Source organism: Ambystoma mexicanum, chromosome 5q (genome assembly GCF_040938575.1).
Source record: "Ambystoma mexicanum isolate Mex_15411 chromosome 5q, UKY_AmexF1_1, whole genome shotgun sequence".
Taxonomy (NCBI): Eukaryota; Metazoa; Chordata; class Amphibia; order Caudata; family Ambystomatidae; genus Ambystoma; species Ambystoma mexicanum.
Genome location: NC_090933.1, coordinates 882,606,964 through 882,631,994, shown reverse-complemented (window position 1 = coordinate 882,631,994; position 25,031 = coordinate 882,606,964). Strand labels below are relative to the sequence as shown.

Below are 25,031 nucleotides of genomic sequence, written 5' to 3'. Positions count from 1 at the left end.
TCGTGGTTGATGGTGCCGGGAAGGATGCGCCATGCCTGGCGCCCGTAGAGCCCGACCGTTCGGCGCTCCCGGTGCCAGCGGACTCGCGGCGCTTGGCCTTGTGTTGGAACCCCGTCGCCGGGGCGTCCTCAAAGGTCTTAGAAGACCGCTCGGACTTCTTCTTCTTCTTCTTCTCCTCGCCTGACGGGCTCTTCCCTTCCAGCCAGTTGGCGAGACGTTGATGGTGGTCCTTCATGGTCCGCTCCGACATATTGCCGCAAAACGCACAGTCCTTCTCCACGTGCGTCTTGTCCTCATGTGGCAGTAAAGACAAAGGGAGTGTTCGTCCTCCTTAAAGACATTCTGAAGCTGGCATCCAGGTCAGACCCTGAACAGCTTTCCGGGCGTCGAGCTTCCCTTCTCCTGGTCCATGTCCGAGATGGGCCTGAGAAACTTCTGGAGTCCTCCAAAAGCGTGGCTCGATGAAATCTTCACCATTGAGAGGCATAGACGAATCCGACACGGGTCCCCGTTGATCGGATGAAGAAACGGTGGAGCTTGAGGCTCTTTTGACCGAAAAATAGAAGTTTTTGAGAAAAAACGTGAAAAAAAATAGCACTAACGCTCGAGAGCAATAGCACGAGGATCCCAACACTTGAACGTGCGGTAAAAATCTGAAGATGGCTGCCAGAGGCGGGGCTTAGGTAGAGGGCAGTCATTGGCTGTGGTCAGTATGACGCAGAGATCAGTGATTGGTTACTACTACGAAAGACAGATCAGAAACGAAACTGATTTTTTCTTTACCGAGGATTCCCAGCCTGACGACGGGGAATATTCATGAGAATGTGAATCCATGCCAGACCCCATGCTGGAGAAAGCAATCTTCTTCACTTAGGGCTGTGCCCTTCACCTGCCATTAAAACCTAGGGCTAGAGCCCCCTAGCTAGCTTTTTTCCAACTTCTACCTCAAATACCTGGCTCTTGTAAGCCTTTGGGTTCTAGTTCATAGCAGGATCTTTAGGCTAGCCTTTCCCTTTGACCTGGTGTGTCCTGCAATGTGGTTCACTTGGCTTAGCTACATTGTGCTCTGTAGCCTTCCTACTGTTAGGGAATGTTACTAAAGTCCACCTGTGGTATGACTGTAGAAGACTCACTCTTCGATGTACAGGGCTACAACTCTTAGGTTTGGACTGTACTAACCAAAATGTTTGGTAGCTATGGTTGAGCAGCCAGGATTAGCCTAGGAGGAAGGAGGGCTGTAGTTGAGCATAAACACCTTTGAGGGCACTTCTGGTCAAGGAAACACTGCAGTTGTATAAGAATATGGTTATTTATGATATATTCAAGGACAATGTTAAGATCAACATGCAATTCAGGTAAGTAAGGAAAGCTTCATACATATACACAGTAGGGCATATGCTGTAGCAATACTGAATTTAAAAGTAGGCCTTTAGATGATAGATAAGTATAGAGTAGCTTTAAGTTAGCAAATCATGTATTAACCAACATTTACTAATTAGCAATACTGGTAGTTTAGATAACTTTGTGTAAACCTAAACTTCCGAAGTCTGTTTCTCCATTAATAGCTTAGTTTGTGCTACACCCTTCCCTAATGTTCCACCTCTTCCCCATGTTGCATATTGTTTTAATTTGAATTGGATAGTGCCCAGGTCCACACAACCGAGATCTCAAAAGAACTGTCTGCCACGACTGAATCAGGGAAGCAGTGCTATGATGGGTGGACAGCCAATCTAACATGTATACTATGCACTCTCCCCTTTCACAAGAGTTTATTTTTTCATTGCCCTGCCCTGATGCTGAGTGCGGACACTTTGTGTGCTTTCCTTTGCTGTGGTGTAGGATAGTCATTCAGTTCCAGTTCACACTCCATATCAGTTCTTGTATTCCCCACATGCCCTCTTTCAAGTCCCGCTCTGCACATGAAAGCAGGTCGGAATGGAGCAGCAATATCCCGCTTGTGGTCTCTGCATATCAAATGTTTCCTGGGACTGATTTTCTGGAAGTTTCTTCACCTGGGGAAGAGTTTCAACAGATGGACTCTCTACCCTTATTCATAAGGCCAATCTCACTCTGTTGGACCTGAGCTTCAGGGCCTGACCTAGATAGCAGCTGCTCCCCTAGTGATATACTAAAGGGCAGTCCGAGCTATGTGAAGGTATCATAAAGCAATATAGAGAGTTTGGTGGGATCCACACAAAAAAATGACAAAAAGATATGTGATTTTTTTCCACGTGCTGCACTTTATTTGGGCGTTATGAGGATGTGTGCTTTCACTCAAAGTATGTTGCAACTTAGTATAAACACCAGGGACGCTCTTTAATAACGCAGAATTCAATTTGGCCCAAGATGGCGCTTGCACATCCCACAATGGAAATGGGGCGGCAGTGCAAGTAGATAAAGGAACGACTAGCGACAACTCTGTTTCCCTGTGAGGAACAGTGCTTTTTGGAATTTGTCGCCGGTAAGTACAAAGTACTGGACGTAAGTATACCAAAAGGAGTGTATGTGGCATTTGTTTGGCACGCTTTTTGTTATCTGCACTGTACTTTTTAATGTTGTAGGCATGTGGAAAGTTGACTTATTAAGTTCTGTTAATAGAGCAAACCTATTTTACAACATTAACCCCTTGAGTTCCAAGGACGAGCTATCTCGTCCTCAGCACATTTCCAGTGCCAAGGACAGGATAGCTCGTCCTTATTGGCACTTGTGTTTGTGCAATCGCTGCAAACCAGCAGTCGCACAAACCCTAAATCCAACCTCCAAGCTATGTGAGGTGGAGGTTCCACCTCACAGCCCGGGGGTTGGATTTCCTTCAGTGTCATGTCAGCGTGCGTTATGCGCGCTGGCGTGACACAATGTAAATTTCACCACTGCAGTAATTTCTGGCTGAGGCGGTGAAATGGAAGGTAAGTTCTGCCCTCGATCTCAGGCATTTCTATGCTATGTTGATTGTGTACCATGGCTTCGTTTTTGGCTTGTGGTACTGCTTGTTTTGTTGAAACTTATGAAGAGGCAGGCGGAGACAGGCAAGTTCAACAGGAACGTTTATTATAGATATTAAAAGGGAAGAAGACCCCCAACAACGCAGAGGCTCCTTTCCTCTCAGTAACTTCTCCAACTGACAAGATTAGAACACAAACAAGAAATGCAGCAATCAATATTCTATGACATCACATAGGACATGATGCATCATAGGTCTCTCTCTAGATGCATTTGATATAGGCAGCTGCCTGCTACTTTAGAAAGACAACTCAACAGAAACATTATAAAAATGTGTGATTTCCCAACTAGGAGAGTCGTGAGATTGTAGCGGTGCATTGCATTTCTCAATATTCACAGAAGCCATGTCCAGAACATACCTTTCTCTCATTTTTCCCCAAATTATGGGAATTCTACCTACATAGTTGTTGCCTGACATGCGCAAATGACCCCTTGCTAAACTTGGAATTTTGTCTACTTTATGCCTGTCTGTCTTCCCATTCAGCCTTCCTACCCTCCTTTTCCATTCCGTCCACGCATGTCGTATTGGAAAAAAAAGGGAAAAATTGCCTACCTCTCACAAAACTAATGGTAACCTTATAAAAATATGTTTTTTTTTGTTTCCACTCAACCTGTTCTTGAAAGCCTGGAAAATGGCATATTCAGAACAGCAAACCATTTGGTCCTAGCTCTTACAAGAAAAAAAATCAGAGGCTTCTTTGTACTTCATTTTATTGGCATTTTCAGAAAAAAACACAATTTGCTCTCTTTTTTGTTATTTTCTCTCATCTCCATACAGCAAACTAGGATACCTTGGTGGCGTTATGACCGCCTACATGTGGGAAGAAAAAAGGCCAAATTTGGCCAAGATCTCTCATGTAACAAAAAAGTTACAAGGGATCGAATGGCGACATATTGAAATCACGAAAAAAAGGCCTTGGCACTGCGAGGGAAAACCATCGGCCGTTGAGGGGTTAAATGGCTTGGATGGGGCTTGAATATAGGAATATGGGGAATTCGTGCAATCCATGGGTTTTTAGTGTACCTCTCCTTTGGTGCCAGTCTATGATAGATGTATATTTTGAGTCAGAAATATTACTTTTTGCCATTTAGCAAGTATACTAAAGAGTGGCATGATTTAATGAGTGTTAATCTATTGTAGAAGTGAGTAGGAGTACTAATATTCAGTGTAGTAGTTTTTTTTGGAGTGGTTAGAGTATTTCAAGTACACTGTTTTTTTTTGGACTTCCTTGAACATGAAGAGAAGGCAGTCTCATTGTTTTCCGAAGTAAACTTGGAAGATCTGGGATAGGCATTAGATCAAGAACAAGGCAATTCAAATGCCCCAATGAGATTAGGTTAAAAAGTTTATATGCAACCAATGTAGTAATAATGAAAGTCATGCTGGTTTTAAGCATATTACTGAAGACTAGCATGATTGAATCTTTACAAAGAAAAAGATTAAGAATATTGCGCAAAACATGTTAAAGAAATAGGGTGTCTGTGGCAAGCTATATATTATTTGGCTGCACAAGTATTTTTGTCTGATTGTCAGAGATTAGGTTTTAAATTAGGTTGGTTTTGTTTTTGTTTACAGTTCGTGAATTGAAGAAGAATTTCAAGATTCACTATTATATTTATACTGAGTCAAAGAGCTTATATGTCCTGATGAAGGCCCGTTGTGGTGAACAAATGAGGTGGTCCACCCAAGAGGCCAGAAAAACAATGTGCCGACCTTATGTCTGACACAGTCATTAGCTAGGTTAGGCTTGTTGATCAGATCATTTCGTCTCCACGAAGCCATAGCTTTCTGTACATCATAAATTAGCGAGTAAACGTCTAAGTTTCAGACATGTTTTTGGGCAGGTTCAGATAAAGTACTCTGTCAGTTTCTATGTGAAATAAGGAGACATATTTTTCTAAAATTACTTTCTGTAAGTACAGTAAAGATAAGACAAGTGGGTTGAGACGTTGTAGAGAAATCATTTTTCTGGCCTACAAGTGTTCAGTTGTGGTTAGTTTGTCACAACCATTTACTAACCCCACACTGTGCATGAGGTATTTGTAAACATGTGGTTTGGAGATCTTACTTTTCTCTGTTTAGCAGGGTTTATGATAAGGTCATTATTCTGTGTATAGGTATGTGTATATTTTGATATGTGTTTTTTCATATGGAATTTAGTACATTAAATTGCTTTTTAAAATATCTGATATTGTGTGTATTGATTTCACTCAAGTACAGGTTATAGCTGGTATCCACAGACATACATGTGTAGGGGAGGGGTAGCCCGTTTCCTTGGTTTTGTAGCAGGCATCATGAAGCAAGACACAGACAACAGATTCTGAATTCAAAACAAACACTTTTATTAACTTAAATGTCAGGATGGTGAAGGCCTAACTTGCCCTATGCCAAGGTGGGATATCCCTACCTAAATAAAACCAACAAAGGTCTGAGTCAAAGAGTTCAACTGAACAATCGGTCGGTGTTCAAAACCTATACTGGCCCTCACAGCTAATCTATACAATGTGTAGGGATGTCGGCAATCAAAAGAAACAGTGTCCAACAAAGTTCTGAGCCTCTTCCAGCACAGTTTTCTTTCGGCTCCATTCCTAAATTATAAAATAGTTCCAGACAAAAAGTCTCAAATTTACCACTCGAGTTCAGGAGGATACCGTTTTAACCAGTACTCAGGGTTTCCATCCCCCAAGTTCCAAGTACGAGGACCGTTGAGACGCCATCCTCAAGTCAATAAATGCTCTGGGTTCCCTTCCCCAAGACTTTAATGTGAGCAGCGCAAACATATCCCTTATTCCTTTGGAGTTCTTTGCCACTCTTGTAGCTTCTTTTATGATGGTTTTTCCATAATCAAGTTATAACTGTGTTGAAATGTTCAAAGTAAAGCTCCATTCATTTTAGAAGACAACACATACTGATTTCACTTGGATACAAAGTCATTTGTTTTTAGCAGGCAGCATAAAATTGTTTGACTTGAAGTCAGTTCCATTTTACTTCCGAACTTAGAATGTAGCAGTTCTGCTCTTTTGTGAAGTTTTCACCAAGTTCGGTATGCAAGAAAACATGAATTGCACTCAATTTTGTGTTTATTAGACACGTTACAGTTGTTAAGGTTTTCATTCTGTTTGATATTCAAGAAAACGTGGATTGCACTCAATCGGGTGTTTAACAGGCACGGGTTGCACTTGTTAACGTTTTCCTTCAGTTTGTGTTTCCTTAATTCACTTTAAACGCAATGTACAACCTTTCGAAAATGTGTTTCCTCAAACACGCGATCACCCCGATACAAAGTATTCCTCGAACAACCAAATGCTTGTGCACTGGGTTTCTCAATGGCTAGAAATTCACTGGTCACGTTCAAAGGCTTCACAGCAGCATGGATCGCGCGGTCTTCTGTTTCACACTTCAGGGGCTTCATTCCTGCCCCTCAGATACCCCAGTATGATTGCCCCAACATAGAGAAACAAGCATCTCGAACGTACATAAAGGGGACATCCTCTCCACACTGTTTCCTGCTTAATGTTTGGTTCGCTCCACGGAGCTCCAGCACCCACACCACACTTGCACCGGCCTTCTTGCTGCTTCGGTCGTTCCTCGACATACAGGTTACCCCACTGCCTATCATACAGCTGGGCTGGTCTCCTATACACCTTCAGCCCCTTGACAGGCTGCAGGCGTGAAAGTCCAATCAGCCCTGCCTCACCACAATAAACTGGGCATGTGGAACAAGTTACTTACCTGTAACTGTTGTTCTCCAGCATGGGTCCGGCATGGATTCACATGCTCATGAATATTCCCCGTCGTCAGGCTGGCTGGGAATCCTCAGTAAAGAAAAATCAGTATCAGTTTCGTTTCTGATCTGTCTTTCGTAGTAGTAACCAATCACTGATCTCTGCGTAATACTGACCACAGCCAATGACTGCCATCTCCCTAAGCCCCGCCTCTGGCAGCCATCTTCAGATTTGGTAGCACGTGAAGTGGCAGTATGACCAAGTGAAGAGCCGCAGAGGGGTAGGCGGGAGGGTTCGCATGTGAATCCATGCCAGACCCATGCTGGAGAACAACAGTTACAGGTAAGTAACTTGTTACTTCTCCAGCATGGGGTCTGGCATGGATTCACATGCTCATGAATAAAAGAATACATAGCAGTACACACATGCACAACCACGGGAGGTGGCAAAGGCTCAACATTAAGCATTACATCCAAAACTCAACATTAAGCAATTCTTACCTCCTCATCAGGCTCACCTTAGGCGAACAGGTTGCGCAGCACTGCTTGGCCGACCCTGGAGTCCTCCCTGGAATCCCGATCGACGCAGTAGAATTTTGTGAAGGTGTGCGTCGACCTCCACGCAGCAGCCCTGCAGATGCCCAGCAATGGCACACCAGATAGGAACGCCGTGGTAGCTGCAATCGCTCTGGTGGAATGGGCTCTCGGACGGCCAGGCAGCGGTCGGTTTGCCAACCGATGACAGTACATGATACAGCCGGAGAGCCATCTGGAAATGGAAGCCTTCGAGAGAGCCTTCCCCTGATTGACAGGTCCAAAGTTCACAAAAAGTTGTGACGTCTTCCGAAAACTCTTCGTGCGGTCCACGTAGTACTTCAGCGCTCTAGCCACATCCAGCGAGTGCAAAGTCCTTTCAGTCGGCGACAAAGGCGACGGGAAGAAAACAGGCAACACCAAGGGTTCGTTGAGGTGGAAGTCTGACGGCACCTTGGGCATGAAGGAAGGGTGCGACCTGAGCACTACCCTTGTGTCGTGAAAAGTCGTACGGGGGCTTGCAGGAAAGGGCCTGGATCTCTCCCACCCGTCGTGCGGAGGTGATGGCCACAAGAAACGCAGTTTTCCACGACAAGAACTTCAACGGAGCTGAGTGCAGAGGTTCGAACGGAGGTCCCATGAGCTTGGTCAGCACCACGTTGAGCTCCCACGCCAGGGCCAGGGCCTTCACCGGCGGGAACGATCTGAACAGTCCCTTCATGAATTCTTTCACCAGATGATGAGACCACAAAGACGTCCGTCCCTTGGTTCTGGTGTATCGGGAGATCGCAGCAAGATGAATCTTGATGGAAGCGTGCGCCAGTCCAGCCTTGGCCAGCGTCAGCAGGTACGGCAGTACTTGAGGAGCCGTAATCTGTAGAGGGTTAATCTTCTGTGCGTGGCACCAGACAGAGAACCTCTTCCATTTGTGTCCGTAGCATTTAAGAGTTGAGGACGCCCTGGCCTTTGCAAGAACCTCTCTGCAGTCGGCCGGTATGTCGTAACCTCCAAACTCTAACGCTGCAGGAGCCAGGCCTGCAAGTTCAGCGACTTCGGGTCGTGATGGAGGATGGCGCCTCCTTCCCTGGAGAGAAGATCCGCGTCCACTGGCAGCTTGATTGACGGGGATGCTGACAAGTCCAGAAGGTCTGGGAACCATATCTGCCTCGGCCACGCAGGTGCGTCGAGGATCATCCTGCACCGTGACCTCTTGAGCTGGTTGATGAGCCGGATCAGCAGCGGCAATGGAGGGAACGCATATAGGAACAGGCCCTCCCAGGGGAACGAGAAAGCATCGCCCATGCTCCTCGGATGGGGAAACCTGCTGGCGAACCTCCGGCACTTGGAATTCGTCGCCGTCGCGAACAGATCGATCTGGGGTGTGCCCCACCGTCGGAAGAGGCGGTCAACTAGATCCTGTCGTAGTTCCCACTCGTGGCACGAGCGCAGCTCTCTGCTGAGAGCGTCGGCGATGGTGTTTTTTATCCCTGCCAGATGAAACGGCACCAGAAACATCCCTTGGGCGACGGCCCAATGCCACAGATCCTGAGCCTCCTTGGACAGGGCTGGGGATCTGGTACCGCCCTGCTTCCTGATGTGGAACATGGTGGTGGTGTTGTCGGTGAAGATCCTCACCACCTTGCCCTTGAGAGACGGAAGAAAGGACCTGAGGGCCCAAAACACTGCACAGAGTCCCAGGACGTTGATATGGAGGGACTTCCCCGTCGGCAGCCAAAGGCCCCTCGCGTGCAGATTTTCGGTGTGCGCTCCCCACCCTTCCAGGGAGGCATCCGTGGTCACTGTCTTCTGGTGGCCAGGGGTCTGGAAGTCCATGCCCGCCGTCAGATGCGCGCGGGTGCCCCACCACCGGATCGCTCGTTGGAAGCTCTCGTCGAGTGTGATCCTGTCCTCGAAGCTGCCCGTAGTCTGGAACCAGCGAGCGTCCAGGAACTCCTGTAACGGGCGCATCCGAAGCCTGCACAGGCGGATGAGATGAATGCAAGAAGACATCATTCCGAGGAGCGACTTGAAGGACCACACCCTGGCCGCGTCCGCAACCAGCATCCGCTGCACCTTGCCCAAGATGGCCCTCGTCCTTTCCTCCGACGGAGAGGCCAGAAGCGCCACTGTGTCGAGCTTCGCTCCCAGAAACAGTGCGTCTTGCGCGGGCACCAGGTGGGACTTGGCGTAGTTTATGGAGAATCCCAGGTCCGTGAGTAGTTGGACGGTCCTCGCCGTGTGCTCCGCGGCAAGCTCCTTTGTCTTTGCTCGGATGAGCCAGTCGTCCAGGTAGGGGTAGACGTGGACCCCCTCAAAGGCGCATCCGTGCTGCCACCGGTGCAAGGCACTTGGTGAACACCCTGGGTGCCGACCTCAATCCGAAGGGAAGGGCTCTGAACTGGTAGTGACGCCCCTGGACCACGAATCTTAGAAACTTTCGGTGTCCCTTTAGGATGGGGATATGGAAGTAGGCATCCTCCAATCCAACGACGACAGGAAATCGCCCTCCTCCAGTTGACCCAGGACGTGCTGGAGGGTGACCATCCGGAACTTCTGTGCCTTGATGAATTTGTTCAGTCGTCGTTGGCCTCCGCCCTCTTGTCTTCTGGTAAGAAGTCCAGCAGGGGGGCGATTTTGTACCACAACTCCCTGTCGTAGCGGGCTACGATAGCCAAGGCGTTGGCAGCCTTAATCGTCGTCGCTGCCGATGAGATGACTGTGTCCCATGGTGTCCAATTTCTTTCCCTCGCCGTCCGGCGTGGAGGACGACGTAGAGGCTGAAGCCCCCCCTGCTTTCTTCCTGGCCGCCACGGAGACGACCGAGTCCGGGGTCGGCTGTGCCCGAAGGCACAAGGGGGCCGCGTCCGGGACCCGGTACTTCTTCTCGTACCGATCCCTTCTCGCAGGCGTTGTGGATGGGTTCTTGAGGAGGGCGAGACCCTCATCCCAGATATCGTCCAATAGAGGTACAGCGAGGACCGTCTTCCTCTTGGTCTTGCGCCGTTGATAAAGGAAACCTTCCTTCTTCTCTTCCGGGCAGAGCTGGAAAAGCTCGGATGCCCTGGCGATCATGGCATGAAACGATCCAATCTCGTCGGGCGGGGAAGCCCGGGGAGGTGGTAACGACAGGAGATACTCGTCGTAAACCTCTTTGTCTGTGCCCGTCACGGCCGTGTCAGTCCCTGTATCATCCCCACGGGTCGTGGACGGGGAGGAGGGCTGAGCAGGGCGCGATGGTTGAAAAGGAGGTGGAGGATGAATCCTTCTTCTCTTAGGAGGAGGGCTCCCAGAAGGGCCTGGCTCCGGGTCCCCCGTCGGGAGAGGTTCCACTTTGGTGGTAACGGCAATCTCGTCCTTATCTCCGAGCATAAGGACTGTATAGCCAACAAAATGGCCGCCGAGTTGTCTTGCGGCACTGGGTGAGGGGATTTCCGACGGGCGGTCAGGAGCCCCGTCGGTACCCTCGACATTCTCGTCGTCTCCCACGTCGGGATCCCTCCCGACGGGCTGGTCTTCTTCCACGCCAACGCCGTGACTTAAGACTTCGATCAGCTCTTCCTCAGAGGTTGAGGCCGAATCCACGACGACCTCTTGCCCCCCCCCCCTTTTTCTTCTCCGTCGGAGGTTTCACGGGGGTCCTGTCGATGGGCATGAAAGAGGATTCCCTCTGCGGTGGCAGGGAGACTCTGGGCCCCGAGGTCGCCACCACTGGTGTAGCCTCCACAGGCTGAGCCAGGGCCGCCGCGACTGTCTCGATAGAGGCCTTGGCCGAGTGGATCAAGGCTTTCACCACCTTAGGTGTGCTCACTGCCTTCTCCTTGGGGGGAGGGTCACCGCCTCGCTCCCCCTCTGATGGGGCCTTCGAGCTCGACCGGGGTCTCTCCTGGAGCTTCGCCGGGTGCTCGGCCTTCCTCTTACCCGAGCCAGAGCGTTGGCTCGTGGTTGATGGCGCCGGGGAGGATGCGCCCTGCCTGGCGCCCGTAGAGCCTGACCGTTCAGCGCTCCCGGTGCCAGCGGACTCGCGGTGCTTGGCCTTCTGTTGGACCCCCGTCGCCGGGGCGCACTCAAAGGTCTTAGAAGACCGCTTGGACTTCTTCTTCTTCTTCTTCTTCTCGCCTGACGGGCTCTTCCCTTCCAGCCAGTTGGCGAGACGCAGATGGCGGTCCTTCATGGTCCGCTCCGACATATTGCCGCAAAATGCACAGTCCTTCTCCAAGTGCGTCTTGTCCTCATGCAGGCAGTAGAGGCAAAGGGAGTGTTCGTCCTCCTTAAAGACATTCTGAAGCTGGCATCCAGGGCAGACACTGAACAGCTTTCCGGGCATTAAGCTTCCCTTCTCCTGGGCCATGATCGAGATGGGCCTGAGAAACTTCTGGAGTCCTCCAAAAGCGTGGCTCGACGAAATCTTCACCCTTGAGGGGCGTAGAAGAATCCGACACGGGTCCCCGTTGATCGGATAAAGAAACGGTGGAGCTTGAGTCTCTTTTGACTGAAAAAGAGAAAGTTTTCCTAAAAAAAAAGCGCGAAAAAAGCACTAAAGCTCGAGAGCAATAGCATGAGGATCCCAACACTTGAACGTGCAGTAAAAATCTGAAAATGGCTGCCAGAGGTGGGACTTAGGGAGATGGCAGTCATTGGCTGTGGTCAGTATGACGCAGAGATCATGATTGGTTACTACTACGAAAGACAGATCAGAAACGAAACTGATACTGATTTTTCTTTACCGAGGATTCCCAGCCAGCCGGACGACGGGGAATATTCATGAGCATGTGAATCCATGCCAGACCCCATGCTGGAGAACTGACCTTTACAGCTCCGGGCAGGCATCTTCTTCGTCTCAGTACCAGAGTGGTAAAAAGGTGTGGTCTTCATTGCTCAGAGTTGTCTTTTCTTCATCCTAGTATTGTCACGTGTCAAATGGGGAGAAAAGAGGGGAATTGGCTTTTAACAGCCCATGAAAATGGGGGAAGGGTTGGTCATTACTAGTAAAAGGGGTATACCATGTCTCGCCCAAGAGCTCCTAACTTCCAGTCCCCAAGGACTCTCCACCCAGGTGATCCTCCCTCGCTTCTCCACCCCCAAGATCAGGAACCAAGAGTGATGGCCTTTCCCTGGCTACCTGCACAGAGGATCCAAGGGGTTCAGGAGTGAGAATACCCTCCGGTTTCTCACAGCGAGCTAGGGGTGATCCACTGTTACCACCTCCAGGGGTCACATCACTTGGTGGCTTTCCCTGGACCAAAGGATCCCCTCAATAGGACACAAAGTTGTCTTAATCACTGGGCCTCTTCAGACCCTTTGGAGCCCCGGAGACAGAGGGCACCTGAGCCCTGAATCAATGCAGAGAAATTGGCATGGAAGGGAACTAGCGGTTTCAGCTCTTGGAATTTAAGAAAAATATGTCTCTTCAGCTATCCATTACCCGGCACGATAATTGCCGACGTCCTTTATGAAAAGGACTACAACATCAGTTCGTTGAAACAGACTACCATTCACTACTACTGTGCCTATGTTCAAATGTTCTATATCTGCTCCAGAAGTGAGAGCTTTTATGCTAATTTTCTTTGGAGACCTGCCTTGTCAAAATATTCTGCAGGGTCTTTCGCCTTTGTTTACAAAAACATGTACTGATCCTGCCTCTGGGGCAGGCTCGTCTCTGAAGACTTGACTATATAAATCTTCCTCTCACTTAAAGACAACATCTGGCCATGGAGGTTAAAAAAACAATACTTTCACGATGGACCCCCAGTCACAAACATAACATACAGCCACTATGAATTTTCTTCTTTGACACATTTCCTTTAAAAGAGCTTAAACTTGTATGGCAAAACAGTTTCAGGCATTAAGGTCTGGTATTCCAACCCAGATATTGTCTTTTTGATTATCATAGTTGGAAAATCGCCTGTCGATCATTCACTGACAATATCTTCTCTGCCTGCCAATTTCTACATTGTCTTATTACTTAATGCAAAGGTACAAAAATGTTCCTGTACAAATGCTGTATCATGCAGCCTTCTTACCTCTCGCCACAGCATGGTACTTATAAGTGATGGTACTATAGTACTTAGAAGGAGAGCCTGTCGAAAGAAACATAAGATTGATCAAACTTTAAAGGACATTTGAACAAACAACTGTACAGTCCTGATCCTACCAATAGTATGACCAAACGATTTATTTTTGCAGTTACGTATAACAATTGGAGATTTGTATAACTTTCTCTATGGCCCTTTCATTTTATTTATAAACCACATTCTTTTAACCAACATAAATACGGTTTTAGTGCACATTTTATTGTGGCTATAGTAATTTTCCAATAATTTCCACTGAGTGTTAAGTGGTTTCCAGAGAGCAGATGTTTGTAGGCAAGGATCGCATGAATTTGAAACACAATGGACCAGCCAAAGGAACTTTAAAAGACCAGCAAACAATGTTCTGTGGCGGCAAGGTTAATTGTAGGGTATACCTGTCTACTGTCGCCCATCGCATTGCCTTTCTCTGCTCCAACTTTCAGTGCTATGTGGATGACACCTAACTCATCAGGCTTGCCTCAGGCACCTTTTCCTTTCATCCCTGACTGCCTGTATGCAATTCAGGAGTGGTGTGCTGCAATGATCTCTGCCTTAATGCCAGCAAGACGGAGATCCTCCTCATCGGCACACCTCATCCTACTATCCTGTCGCTCTCTGGCCGGTCTCACCTGGCCCTCTTCCTACCCCCACCTGTGAGGCTAAAAACCTCTGGGTCATCTTCGACTCCACGCTTTCCTTTTCCGCCCATATCTCTGATGTTTAAAAAAAAAAAAAATCAAACTTCCAACTGCTCCTCCTCCGAGGTATTCTGCCCCTCTTCTCCCCCCAGAAGCTCACTGTCTCTTGAGCTATGTTTCTCTCCAGGTTGGATTACTGCAACAGCCTCTTTCTAAATCTACATGCTTCTACTCTCTGCCATTTGCAACTCATCCAGAACAGGACTGGCAGACTTGTCTAGGGCCTCAAGCCCTGGGATCGTATCTCTCTAGCCCTGAAATCTTTCCATTGGCTCCCAGTGGCTGCAAGGATTAAATTCAAGATCCTTTGCATTATCAACAAGACTTTCTGGGGCCTGGGTCCAAAATACTTTCAACTCTCCCCCCATAAATACCTTCCTTCAGATAAGCCAGAGCGCAAAAAGGGCGCGAGACATTGCATCGACTGTTTGGCTGTTTGCTGCTTTGTTGCTGACAGCCTGGCCTGCTGGACATTCAGGACTACATGTTACAAAAGGTAAGGAGTCATATCTCCTGTTACGGCCACTATGATATAACCCACTCAAAAGTTTCACTCTCCTCCACCGCTGACTTTTCTTGTGCATTTCCCAATATCTCGGCCCGATGACATAACGAAGACTCTATGCCCTTAAATTCAGAATAAGCTAAGTAGATCATAAGCGGTATTGGGCGGTCTTGTTGGAACCGCTCCAACTTTAAGCACACAAACGCTGCGGAAAGAGGAGGAAGGAAAAAATAAAAAACAAAATCGGCTCCGAGTTCTGCAGGCCCCCGGCCTTTGACTCAGCAGCACGGTACCTTATATTGTGTGTTATCTGATTTCTCATACATCAATAATTTAAATAAGGATGTTAACCCTTTTATGTGAAAAACGCTGTGAATCACACCCAGCTCTGAGGACTGTGGGCTCTTGGCCTTTGACTCAGTAGCACGAAACATTGGACAGAGCGAAAACTGTCATACAGTGAACAGCAATCCCCAATCCACTTAGACGCCCGACACCCCAGCAAACACTGCATCAGGCAGATAGGTTCCAAAGACACTCTTGAAGTGTCTATTGCGCAACTTTCTAAACTTTATAGCTTTACAGCCTTATACTTGCGCCGCATTAATGATGGAATACGATTACGAGATTTCCGCTATAACCAACACACAAAGCGGTCCCCACACAAGACAACGCTTAAAAGCACTGACCACCATCATTCCCCAAAGAAAAGCAAGCACAAAAGCCCCGATCTCTACAAAAAAGGAGCATGTTAAAAATATTCATATGGGAAAGGAATCACAAATAAGCTCTCCCTGCAGTATACCACAACCGCTTTGTCTGACCACCAATGAGTCTGTCAATGCTCAAGACAATCGTGATGTGGCAATGGAGAATCCAAATCATATGGAAAAGAATGCCTCTAAACTTGAAGAACTAAAAAAAGATGACATTTCTGCTTCTACACCAACGCAGGAACGATAATGCTTATTACCTAGACCCATAACTGACAAAAGATTTGGCGAACCCTTTCACAGCCTGCAAACCCATGGAGTGGCCACACCGACACCAACAGACAACAACTGCGTACCAATAACTCCCTCGCAAAACGATAAACCAAGGCAAAAAAATGACCCCACCTTCTCACATAAAGAAGAACGTTTACCTGATATTTTTGACAGTCAGGAAAAACAGAGTGAAGCTGTTGATCACCAACACGACAAGATGTTAAAAACATCTTGTATCAGGGAGACTTCTGCAATCACACTCTTCGATCTACGAGGGAACAGATGTGGTTAAGCCCCCGTTAGCAAACACTGCCAATCCTTCACCCCCGTCAAGGAATCCTACAATAGGAGAACTATATACACCGATTATCTCACAAAGGGACAAGGATGCCTTAGCTAAGAGACAATGGCAATCTCTGTATGAAAGCAAGCAGCTTTCACAGAATATAGCGTACTCACTCTTCCCAACGGAATCCAAAAATTGCACGATTATCCTTGGACATGTTCGAGATCGAAGCACTTCTTGCAAATCAAGAAAAACGAAGAGGTTTTTGGCCATTCTGACCATGATACCTCAATGTCAACACCACATTCAACTCACCTCTGTGTAAGTCCCAAGCATCACATAACAAAAGAAGAAGATTTAAAACTGAAACACCCGATGCAAACATCAATATATACAAAAACCACTCCCTCAGATGAGGAATTTGAAGCAAACACACATAAGCATATGAATGCGAACATACCATCTACAGCGGAGTATATGCCGTCAATTCCGACCACTATGCTGGATCTCCAGAATATGCTTATAGAAATAACATGACAGACAATGATCCCTTTTTAAAAAATCCAAGAAGCATGTGTTGAGGCGAGAAAGGACCAAGCCACACTCCTTGCCCTCATCCATGCAAAGCAGATCTTTATTGAATCTTTCATTCATAAAATTGAAGACCGTCTGGATTATGAGGCAGAAACAAGTAGCAGGTGGCAATCACGCCTCGCAGATATTGCCAGACATGACAAAGATGATAATACACAACTTACTTCAGCCCTGATAGCTATGATGACTTCCACCAACCAAATCTCTACAATTATCTGATCCTCAGCCTAGCAATAACCAAAGTAAAAATGGTTTACATAATAGCTCTACAAACAATATCCTACCAGTGCAAACTAAACCAAACGCGGAAGATAGCACGAATATGGGCCAAAACTCCAACGATTGCCCAAACAACCCGAACTTATCACCTAAAAAAAAATGAAAATAACCCTAATTTAGCAGTCAGCAACTATGCCATCTTCAGTCCCAAAGTACAAAATGCAAAAGTCCAAAAGAAAAACTAAAAACAAAGAAAAAGCAAGTTGTCTCTAGAGCCTTTCTCAGAAATCTTACTGTTCCCAAATCAATTCCTTCAAATCAACCCATTAAAACTCCACCAGACATAAGCGTCCTACCGACAACCACCGATCGAGACTGGAAATGGATCCTCGACGCCTTGTGGTAACAGGAACATTGAAGATCTAACTGAGGAAGCACAAATAGATATGCTGCTAAATCTGACGCAACATCTGGTAGAGGATCTAGATATCTCAGAAGAAGCACAGATTCAACCAAGTGACTCTTCACTTGTAATTGTGGATGAATATGAGCAATCGCACACTACGATAGAAGCGCAGATGAATCTGTCATGTGAAGACATATCCAACTCTACATTTGATTCAGATGGAACACACTTAAACCATATCAGAACTGACGCCTCCCTTATTGAATCACCAACATCACCTTTAAATCAAATACCGGATTACCACAGCCAATATTTATCAATCCGCAGAAAATTATAACCTCACGAGCTCTATCTTTGAAAAGAACCCAACAAGATGCAGATGACCTGATTCTCAATCGAACAAATGTCTTCTGTCTATTTAAAGCAATCCCCAACCTAAATAAGCTCACCACAAAAGACATATTGACGGTAAACTTTTCGGATGAGAGCCATCTAGATAGAATCCAATTACTGCTCATTTCCGCTAGCACAAAACTTATTTTTAACCAAAAAAGTATACTATCCTCATTTGGATTTGAAATAGATAATGTCGAACCACAAAGAAGCAGAACTGGAAAAAACTCCAGTTAAAAAAAGGATTCCAACTAAAACAAGCCTCTAATCCAGAGAAACAACAAACAATAAGAGACAAAAATACTCGAAACACCTGGAAAAGAGAAAACGAGCACTATGAGCTCTATAACCGAAACCAACGAAATCACAATGAGCATCATATACGGAGGGTAATGGATTGGTCTCAAGTAACATATTCGGAGCAATGCGACAATACCCAATAACCATCACTGCAACAATCCAACTTCAAACTTTTGTTATGTTCGTGGAACACACAAAGAAATAGTCACCTATTCAAAGAACAGGCCCACGATTTGACTACATACGACATCATATGTATCCAAGAATCATGGATCACATCTCAACCGATATGTGATGGCTATGTAGTGACGATGACACCGGCAATAACCAGTAAAAAAAGGGCGACCATCTGCAGGATTATTGACCTTAATAAAAATGGGCAGTAACCTCAAATTCATTGAATCACTCAATATTAGCAATTGGACTCAAATAACTGTACTAAGTATGATTAATGAAGATCCAAAACACATACCTGATTTTATCAGCATAGTTAACAGCTACTGGAATCCAGTGGCTATTGCCGACGAAACATTTATTGACAAAGCTTGCTCCGGGATTGATGACATTGTCCTAAGATATCCAAAGATTGACATTATATTATGTGGGGACCTGAATCTGCATTTGTATGATCAGACTGGCAAAGAACTAGAAATAAACAATATGCCTTCACAGGTCAAATGCTGGCTCAAAGAAATGACAACCAGAGGCATCTCCAGAGTCACACTCAAACCATTGCATAAATGGTTGCGTGGTCCCTTATGGGGCCATTATTGATTACATTTTCCTAACCGATCTTATTCACTTAAAACTGCTTCATGTTGAAAATGTTAAATCTAACAGCAGTGATCACTCAATTTTGACTATTGTGTGGCAAGCGTACAACCAGCTGAAAGAAAAACTCAAGCTCCCAGAATTGAGTTTAAACCCGAGCCTGAACAGACTAAAAATCTCAAGGAAATCTGAGAAAATTGTCGGCACAAATAAATAGCAACCATTTGTCGGATACCCAGCGGTTGAACTACCCACAGCTGCTTAGTAGCTTCAAGCTCATGTCAACAAACAAACAAAAGAACCAATACCACACACATGCATATTCGAGAACAATCGCGAATAAGAAAAAGGAGCTGAGAAGAGAGGTTAAAAAGATACAGGGCCTACCTCAACCAAATCATGGAGCAATAAGATTACTTAAACAACAATATAAAAATTGGATGAAGAGCAATAGAGCCTTACAAAGCCAAAATGATGCCGAAACAATGCTGCTTGCATTAAACAAGCAAAACACGAGAGATCTGTGGAAACTATCGAATCCTCAAACAGACCCCGTAGATAAGATGTCAACAAATGTGGATGAACAGAATTGAAAATGACACTTCCTGACCCTTCATAAGGGCAATACTACTGATAGAAACAACATCAGTCACAACAAAAAAGACCCTGGACCTTTGCCTGGGAGACTGAAGACATTGTGAGAGTGATCACTAAATTAAATCCATCACGAGCGCCAGGCCCTGATGGCCTCTGTAATTAAATCATTAAAGCGAACAAAAACATCTGGTCAGATATCTGTTCTCATATCTTCAGTTCAATTGACAAAACCAAATCCATTCCTCCATCATGGCAAAAGGGGGTTTTGCTACCAATCCATAAAAAAGGCGACAACAAATCCTTGCAACTACAGACCTATTGCTTTGCTAGACCCATTGAGAAAGATTTTTGCCAATATCCTCCTGGAGAAACTAAACACCTGGGCCAAAGCAAAACAAATATTTGCAAAAAGACAAACTGGCTTTGCAAAACATATCGGTACAAACATCAACTTATTCTTACTAAATTTGTTAAAACAAGAAGCACTCTACAACAAAAGACACATTTTTGCAGCATTTATCGACTTCAAATTGGCTTTCGGCCCAGTTAACAGAACTCGGCTGTGGTCTAAACTACACCGAAGGGAATGCCCGGACTCAATATTGGAACCTTTGAGGCTAATCTATGAAAACACCTCTATCAGAGTTAGACTTGCAAAAGACGGCACAGTCTCAGAAGACATACCAACATACAATGGCCTAAAACAAGGTTGTCCATTATCAGCGACACTGTTCAACCTGTTTACAGCTGATTATGAAACTGAGACTAACACCCCCGATGGCCAACCCCCCACAATTAAACGCAACAAGCATCCCATGAATTATGTACGAGGATGATATTGTTTTATGCTCACAGACACCGAGAGGCCTCCAAATAGCTCTAACAAAACCAGAGATTTATATGAAAACAAACCATCTTGAAATAAACACTCAAAAATCGAAAGTCCTGCAGCTTATACTGACTCGTAACACAAGTCAGCAACCGAAAACAATGTTTTTGAATAAACAACCCCTAACAAGGGTAACAACTGTAAAATATCTGGGAATATGGGTGAATCAATCACCAACAGAATCGAACTGAAAACTATCTCACTAGCCCGCCAAGGCCGTTTCCTACACCGTAAATTTGGGAAATTCTCAATGCAACCAATCACAATGTTTTACATACATAAAGTCGTGGCAATCCTTTACAGAAGTGAATCAATGATTAATCTAGATGGAGCAATATGGTCACGGCAAGAAGGCCTCTTTTGGAGGAAAGTACTATCATTACCTCAGTCTCTCCCAATTGTCTGCATCAGATATGAACTGGCATTACAATCTTTGACATCACTTCATACATGGAGAAAACTAGATTTCTACGTAAAACTCATCACAGATTCCAACATACCGGCATTAGAAATATTCCAGGGAAAAGAAAATACAACTCAAGCGACTACCTTGCTAGCTTGGAAAATCCACATGGATGACAAAAGAAATAAAGCAGACATTCCAACAGAACTGCTAACACTGTGCCCGGAAAAAGCAAAAAAGAAAATCGCATATAGAGACTATAGCAGCAAAGGCAAAAAACAAACTCAATCAAGAATGTAAATTTGACTCACACCCGGTGAACCGCCTTCCAACCTATCTCCAGTGATTTCCTTCTACTCAAGTGAGAGATCTGTTTCTACGCTTTCGGCTAAACCTGCTACCAACTCGTGAACTACTGAACACAAGGAATCTTCCATCGATAAGGCCTTCTGCAGATTCTGTAAACAGGAAAATTAGCCTGAAACTCTGAAGCACATCATCATTGCTTGCTTAGCCCTGACTGATACGAAAATGCACATTAGAGACATGTATCTAACTGCCCCAACTGAACTAACAACGGAAGATTGGTGGGCTAAATTTCTTCAGGGCGGAACAAAAAAGGAAATATTCACCATTGTCTACTTCCTAAAGGCAATACTAGAAATCAAATGGAAATATGAATACAATATTCAATGTATATCTAATGTGAGCCTATGGTTGTAAATCACCATAATCAAAGATGAAAGATTTAACATTTAAACCAAATCATTTTTAATAAAAAAAATAAAATAAAAAATAAAAATACCTTCCTTCTTGAGCTCTTCACTCCGCCACCTCCGACTCCCTCAGGGTCAGTTGTTTCTCAAGTCAAGAGCTGGGGGTAGATCTCTCATCGGCTGGGGCCTCCCTCGGGAACAGCCTCCCTGCCACCCTGGAACTTGAGGAGAACCATCCTCTTTGCTTCTGCCGTCTCTCTTCCTCTCCCCTGCTGATCTGTTCTGCTTCGGGATTGTGCACCTGGTTACCCTCAGATTTCTGGTCCAGGTACTTTCCCACCATACCATCCACCTGCACTGCCTCCCTGCAACCCTAGCACTTTGGGTCTGTATCCGTAACCCTACAGTCCCCACTCTTTCTCTGCCCTTCTCAGACACCCCATGTTGAGCCTTAAACCTAACACTTGCCACTTGCTGGCTGCACTACCATTTTTTGTTGTTTTATTCATTTGTTCAGCACTTTTGATTCTCCCCCCCCTCCCTGCTGCACTCCCCCTTGCCTCTCCCCTGCACTTGCGCATTCTCAATGTCACTGGGCCTAGTAAGATCATTGTTTTTGTTCTCCCTTGCCTTGTCGTGCTCTGAAACACTTGTGTATGAGCGCGATACAAATAAAATATCAATATCAATATTGCGTGCAAGAAAAAGTCACTGTGAAAAGAAACTTTACCTTAGCATTCCCGTAGTCAGCACAAATGTAAACCCCCATAAATCATCATCATGGCTCACCTTTTTCCTCTAAGTGAAACAACTGCAGGCAGTTGGGATGTAAATGGTGGAGAGGAGGCAATGCACAAAGAATCCCACTGGTTTGCCACTGGTTCTGTGCTAAAATATTAAAGATTTTTCATGTCAACCTTTCTGAGGAGGTGGTTTTAGCTTTGTCCTATTCAGCTATATTTTAATCTCCCTATTTCACCCTCTCATTCCTCCTTACCTTATATTGATGAATGAACTTAACTCTGTGCCACCTCACTCCCAGTCCTATTTTATTTTGTGCTTCAGGTACTTTAGCCACCCCTTTCCCTAACAATGCCTCATTAACATCTAGATGCTTCTGTTCCAAACAGGGCACAGAAAGGTGGCGAAAAGGAAGAACTTGGACAGGTCTAGTCATCAGGCTAGTAAAAACTTCATCGTCCATGAAATATTGGCTAGTTTCTGCAAAGCCAAAGAAGTTACTCTTGCTCTAATGGATTTGAAATCCATCTTTTCCTAAAAACTTTCCCTAGTACGTTATCAAGTACAATTTACTCAAGGTGGTCACTTCTGCATTTATTTATTTATTTATTTATTCGCATTTGTTGAGCACACATCAGACCGAAGGCATCGTGGCGCTAGTTACAGTGTTGCTTACTTAGTTACATACAGTTCATGTCCGTAAGGTTACATTGGACGAGATATACTTTTTTTTTTTTTTACAGATATGCAAGAGCATTCACTTAAAGCTCCTGCTTTCCGCCAATCGATGGGACATCTTATCAGTTGGATGCGACATGAACATTTGCCACAGCAGAAAAAAGCAAAAGAAACAGAGTATGCACAACGTCTGACTTCAACCAAGCCATTCCCACTCTAAAGACCTGCCCAGAATCCCCTCTGATAAGTCTCTTTTCTCTCCATCGATGAGGAGGATCAGAATGATGGCTGTGCTGTTTGGAGAAAGGATCTGCTAGGACTGGTAATGGAATTTTCAACTCGATGAGCAACATGTATTCACTCCGGCATTCCAACCCAAATGCTCAATGGACTCATCGGATTTGATGTAGGTTATTTTGGGGCCGATCTCAGTTTCAAATGAATTCAACGACAGGAGATGTCAGGTATGCTAGGTATGGTGGTTGAGCATCAAAAGTGAAGTCAACATTTTGAGGCTTTCCTTATGTGATGTTAAATTCATATCTACTTCACTTATGTGTTGTTTATCAAGCACCTTAAAAACAGGATTATCTGCTTAACTCCTTAAAAAACAGGCTCTAAATCTAGATGACTGTGTAAACTACAGACGGAACACTACCCTTCAGTTAATTGGTCAAATCAGTGAAAAGACAGCTGCCAACAAATTCCATGATTGGAGTAACAATATGGTCTGGATTCAGACTTAGATGCAGCACAATAACTGCCAACCTGATCATTGATGCACTTCAGAACATGGCTAGAGGCTCTGACTGTTAGTGTTTCCTAACCTCTGTTGTGTTTGATATGGCCAAATAAATCACACTTACAAGCCAACTCACAAATAAAATGGTATTCCCAAGCACAGCCCACAGCTGGTTCACCTCCGATCTGTCAGTCACCCGGTCTCCTGCAGCGTCCCACAGGGTTCAATACTCTCCTGAGGGATCTTCAATCTCTATATGGAATGACTCTGGCTGCGTCGCAATGACCCAAAATTTCTCACTTTACAAATACAACAGCAATATTCGGTTATAACGCAAAGTGAATTGTACCAAAGACATTTGATGCTTCAGGAAATCCCTCAACTCCATTCAAGCTTGGATGACAAGCACCTACAAGAAATGGTATCCAGTGATAATGTTGCAGTGGAAATGGCTGCCTTCTGACGACATTGCCCTAATAACACACCCTTCAGACAATCAAACACCTTCCCCAAATATTCTGGGATTGGAGGTAATACATTTATACCCCGCCTAGAACATTTGAGGTCTAGAAAAAAAAGTCACCTTTTTCACAGCGACATTATCACATGGAACCCAAGAAAGCCAATCGCACTGAAACAGAATCGGTCTAAATAGTGCATTCATCTAAACAGGAGGCCATTCAAGTTTAGGTGAATGTCATGCACCTTGATGGATTCACATCCAGGTTGGCCCCCAAAAGGCATATCATTCGGGTTTCATTGACAGCAAAAACTCATTTCGGCAACATAAAAAAAGCCTAAACTGCCTAGCATCAACTATTACTACACATGAGTATTTCAGAACCACGGTGCTGGCACAGGCAATCTCTAACCCCAATGGAAGGTAAGACCTCCTCACCGCCCACACACCAGACCCTTCAACACACCGCAGCATACCTTACAATAGGAACAAAAAATTGGACTACACCCCCCACCCCACATCGAAACAAAATGACACTGGCTACCCAGCAAAGCCAAGACACCCATCAAAACCAGCTGCATCATATATAAGGCAACCACTGCCCAAACATCAGCCTATTAGCCACAAAGCCTAGAGCCAGACTATTAACAAGGCTCAAGACAAAACTGGCACAGAGAAACAAGGAAACCTATCTTCGCTTGCTATGCCGCAGCATTCTGGAACACCATCCTGGTCGCAATCAGAACCGCTCCAACAGTTTAGGAAAGAAATCAAGACACTGATCTTCAGCGAATACCTGGGGGGGACGTAGGTCCTGCTACACCTAGGTAGAATTCCTCCCATGTAGTATGGGGATATCTAAGATATTACCTTTAACTCCCTCTTCCACCAACCTCTGTTAACCCCAAATTACTTGTAAAGAGCTCTGTTGCTTGACAGCTTCACATAATTGTCATTTATCTAGGAGCTAATGAGAAGCAAGCCAGAGCCAAAATTAGGAATTGGATTTTGAGTGTCCTCATTTTGCAAATAAATCACTAATTACATATTCAGATGTCAATTTTTCAAAGTGACTTGATTAATCCCAGGCCACGTCTGTACTTCCTGCTTCAAGTAAAAGTGTTAGGAGAATGGAGTGGCTAACTGTATTGAATGCTGCCAACAGTTCAAGCAACACCAAGGCTCCCCACTTCTCCTTTGTCCGTTTCCCCATCTAAAATAATTCAATATTGCAGCAATCACAAAGTCTGTGCTGTGTAGGGGACAGAAACCAGCTTGTAATGATCCAGTAATCATCCGCCATAAATGCCTGGAGATTTT

General features: G+C 45.4%; 1 protein-coding gene across 3 annotated transcripts in view; it reads right to left on the bottom strand.

Moving 5' to 3' along the window:
* Positions 1 to 25,031, bottom strand: part of DPY19L4 (dpy-19 like 4) — a 1,351,687-nt gene that overhangs the window by 480,751 nt on the left and 845,905 nt on the right. For all 3 annotated transcript variants that reach the window (XM_069621372.1, XM_069621373.1, XM_069621374.1), the window contains one exon: positions 13,280 to 13,336. In XM_069621372.1, the coding sequence (XP_069477473.1) occupies positions 13,280 to 13,336 (57 nt within the window). The remainder of the gene's footprint in view (positions 1 to 13,279; positions 13,337 to 25,031) is intronic.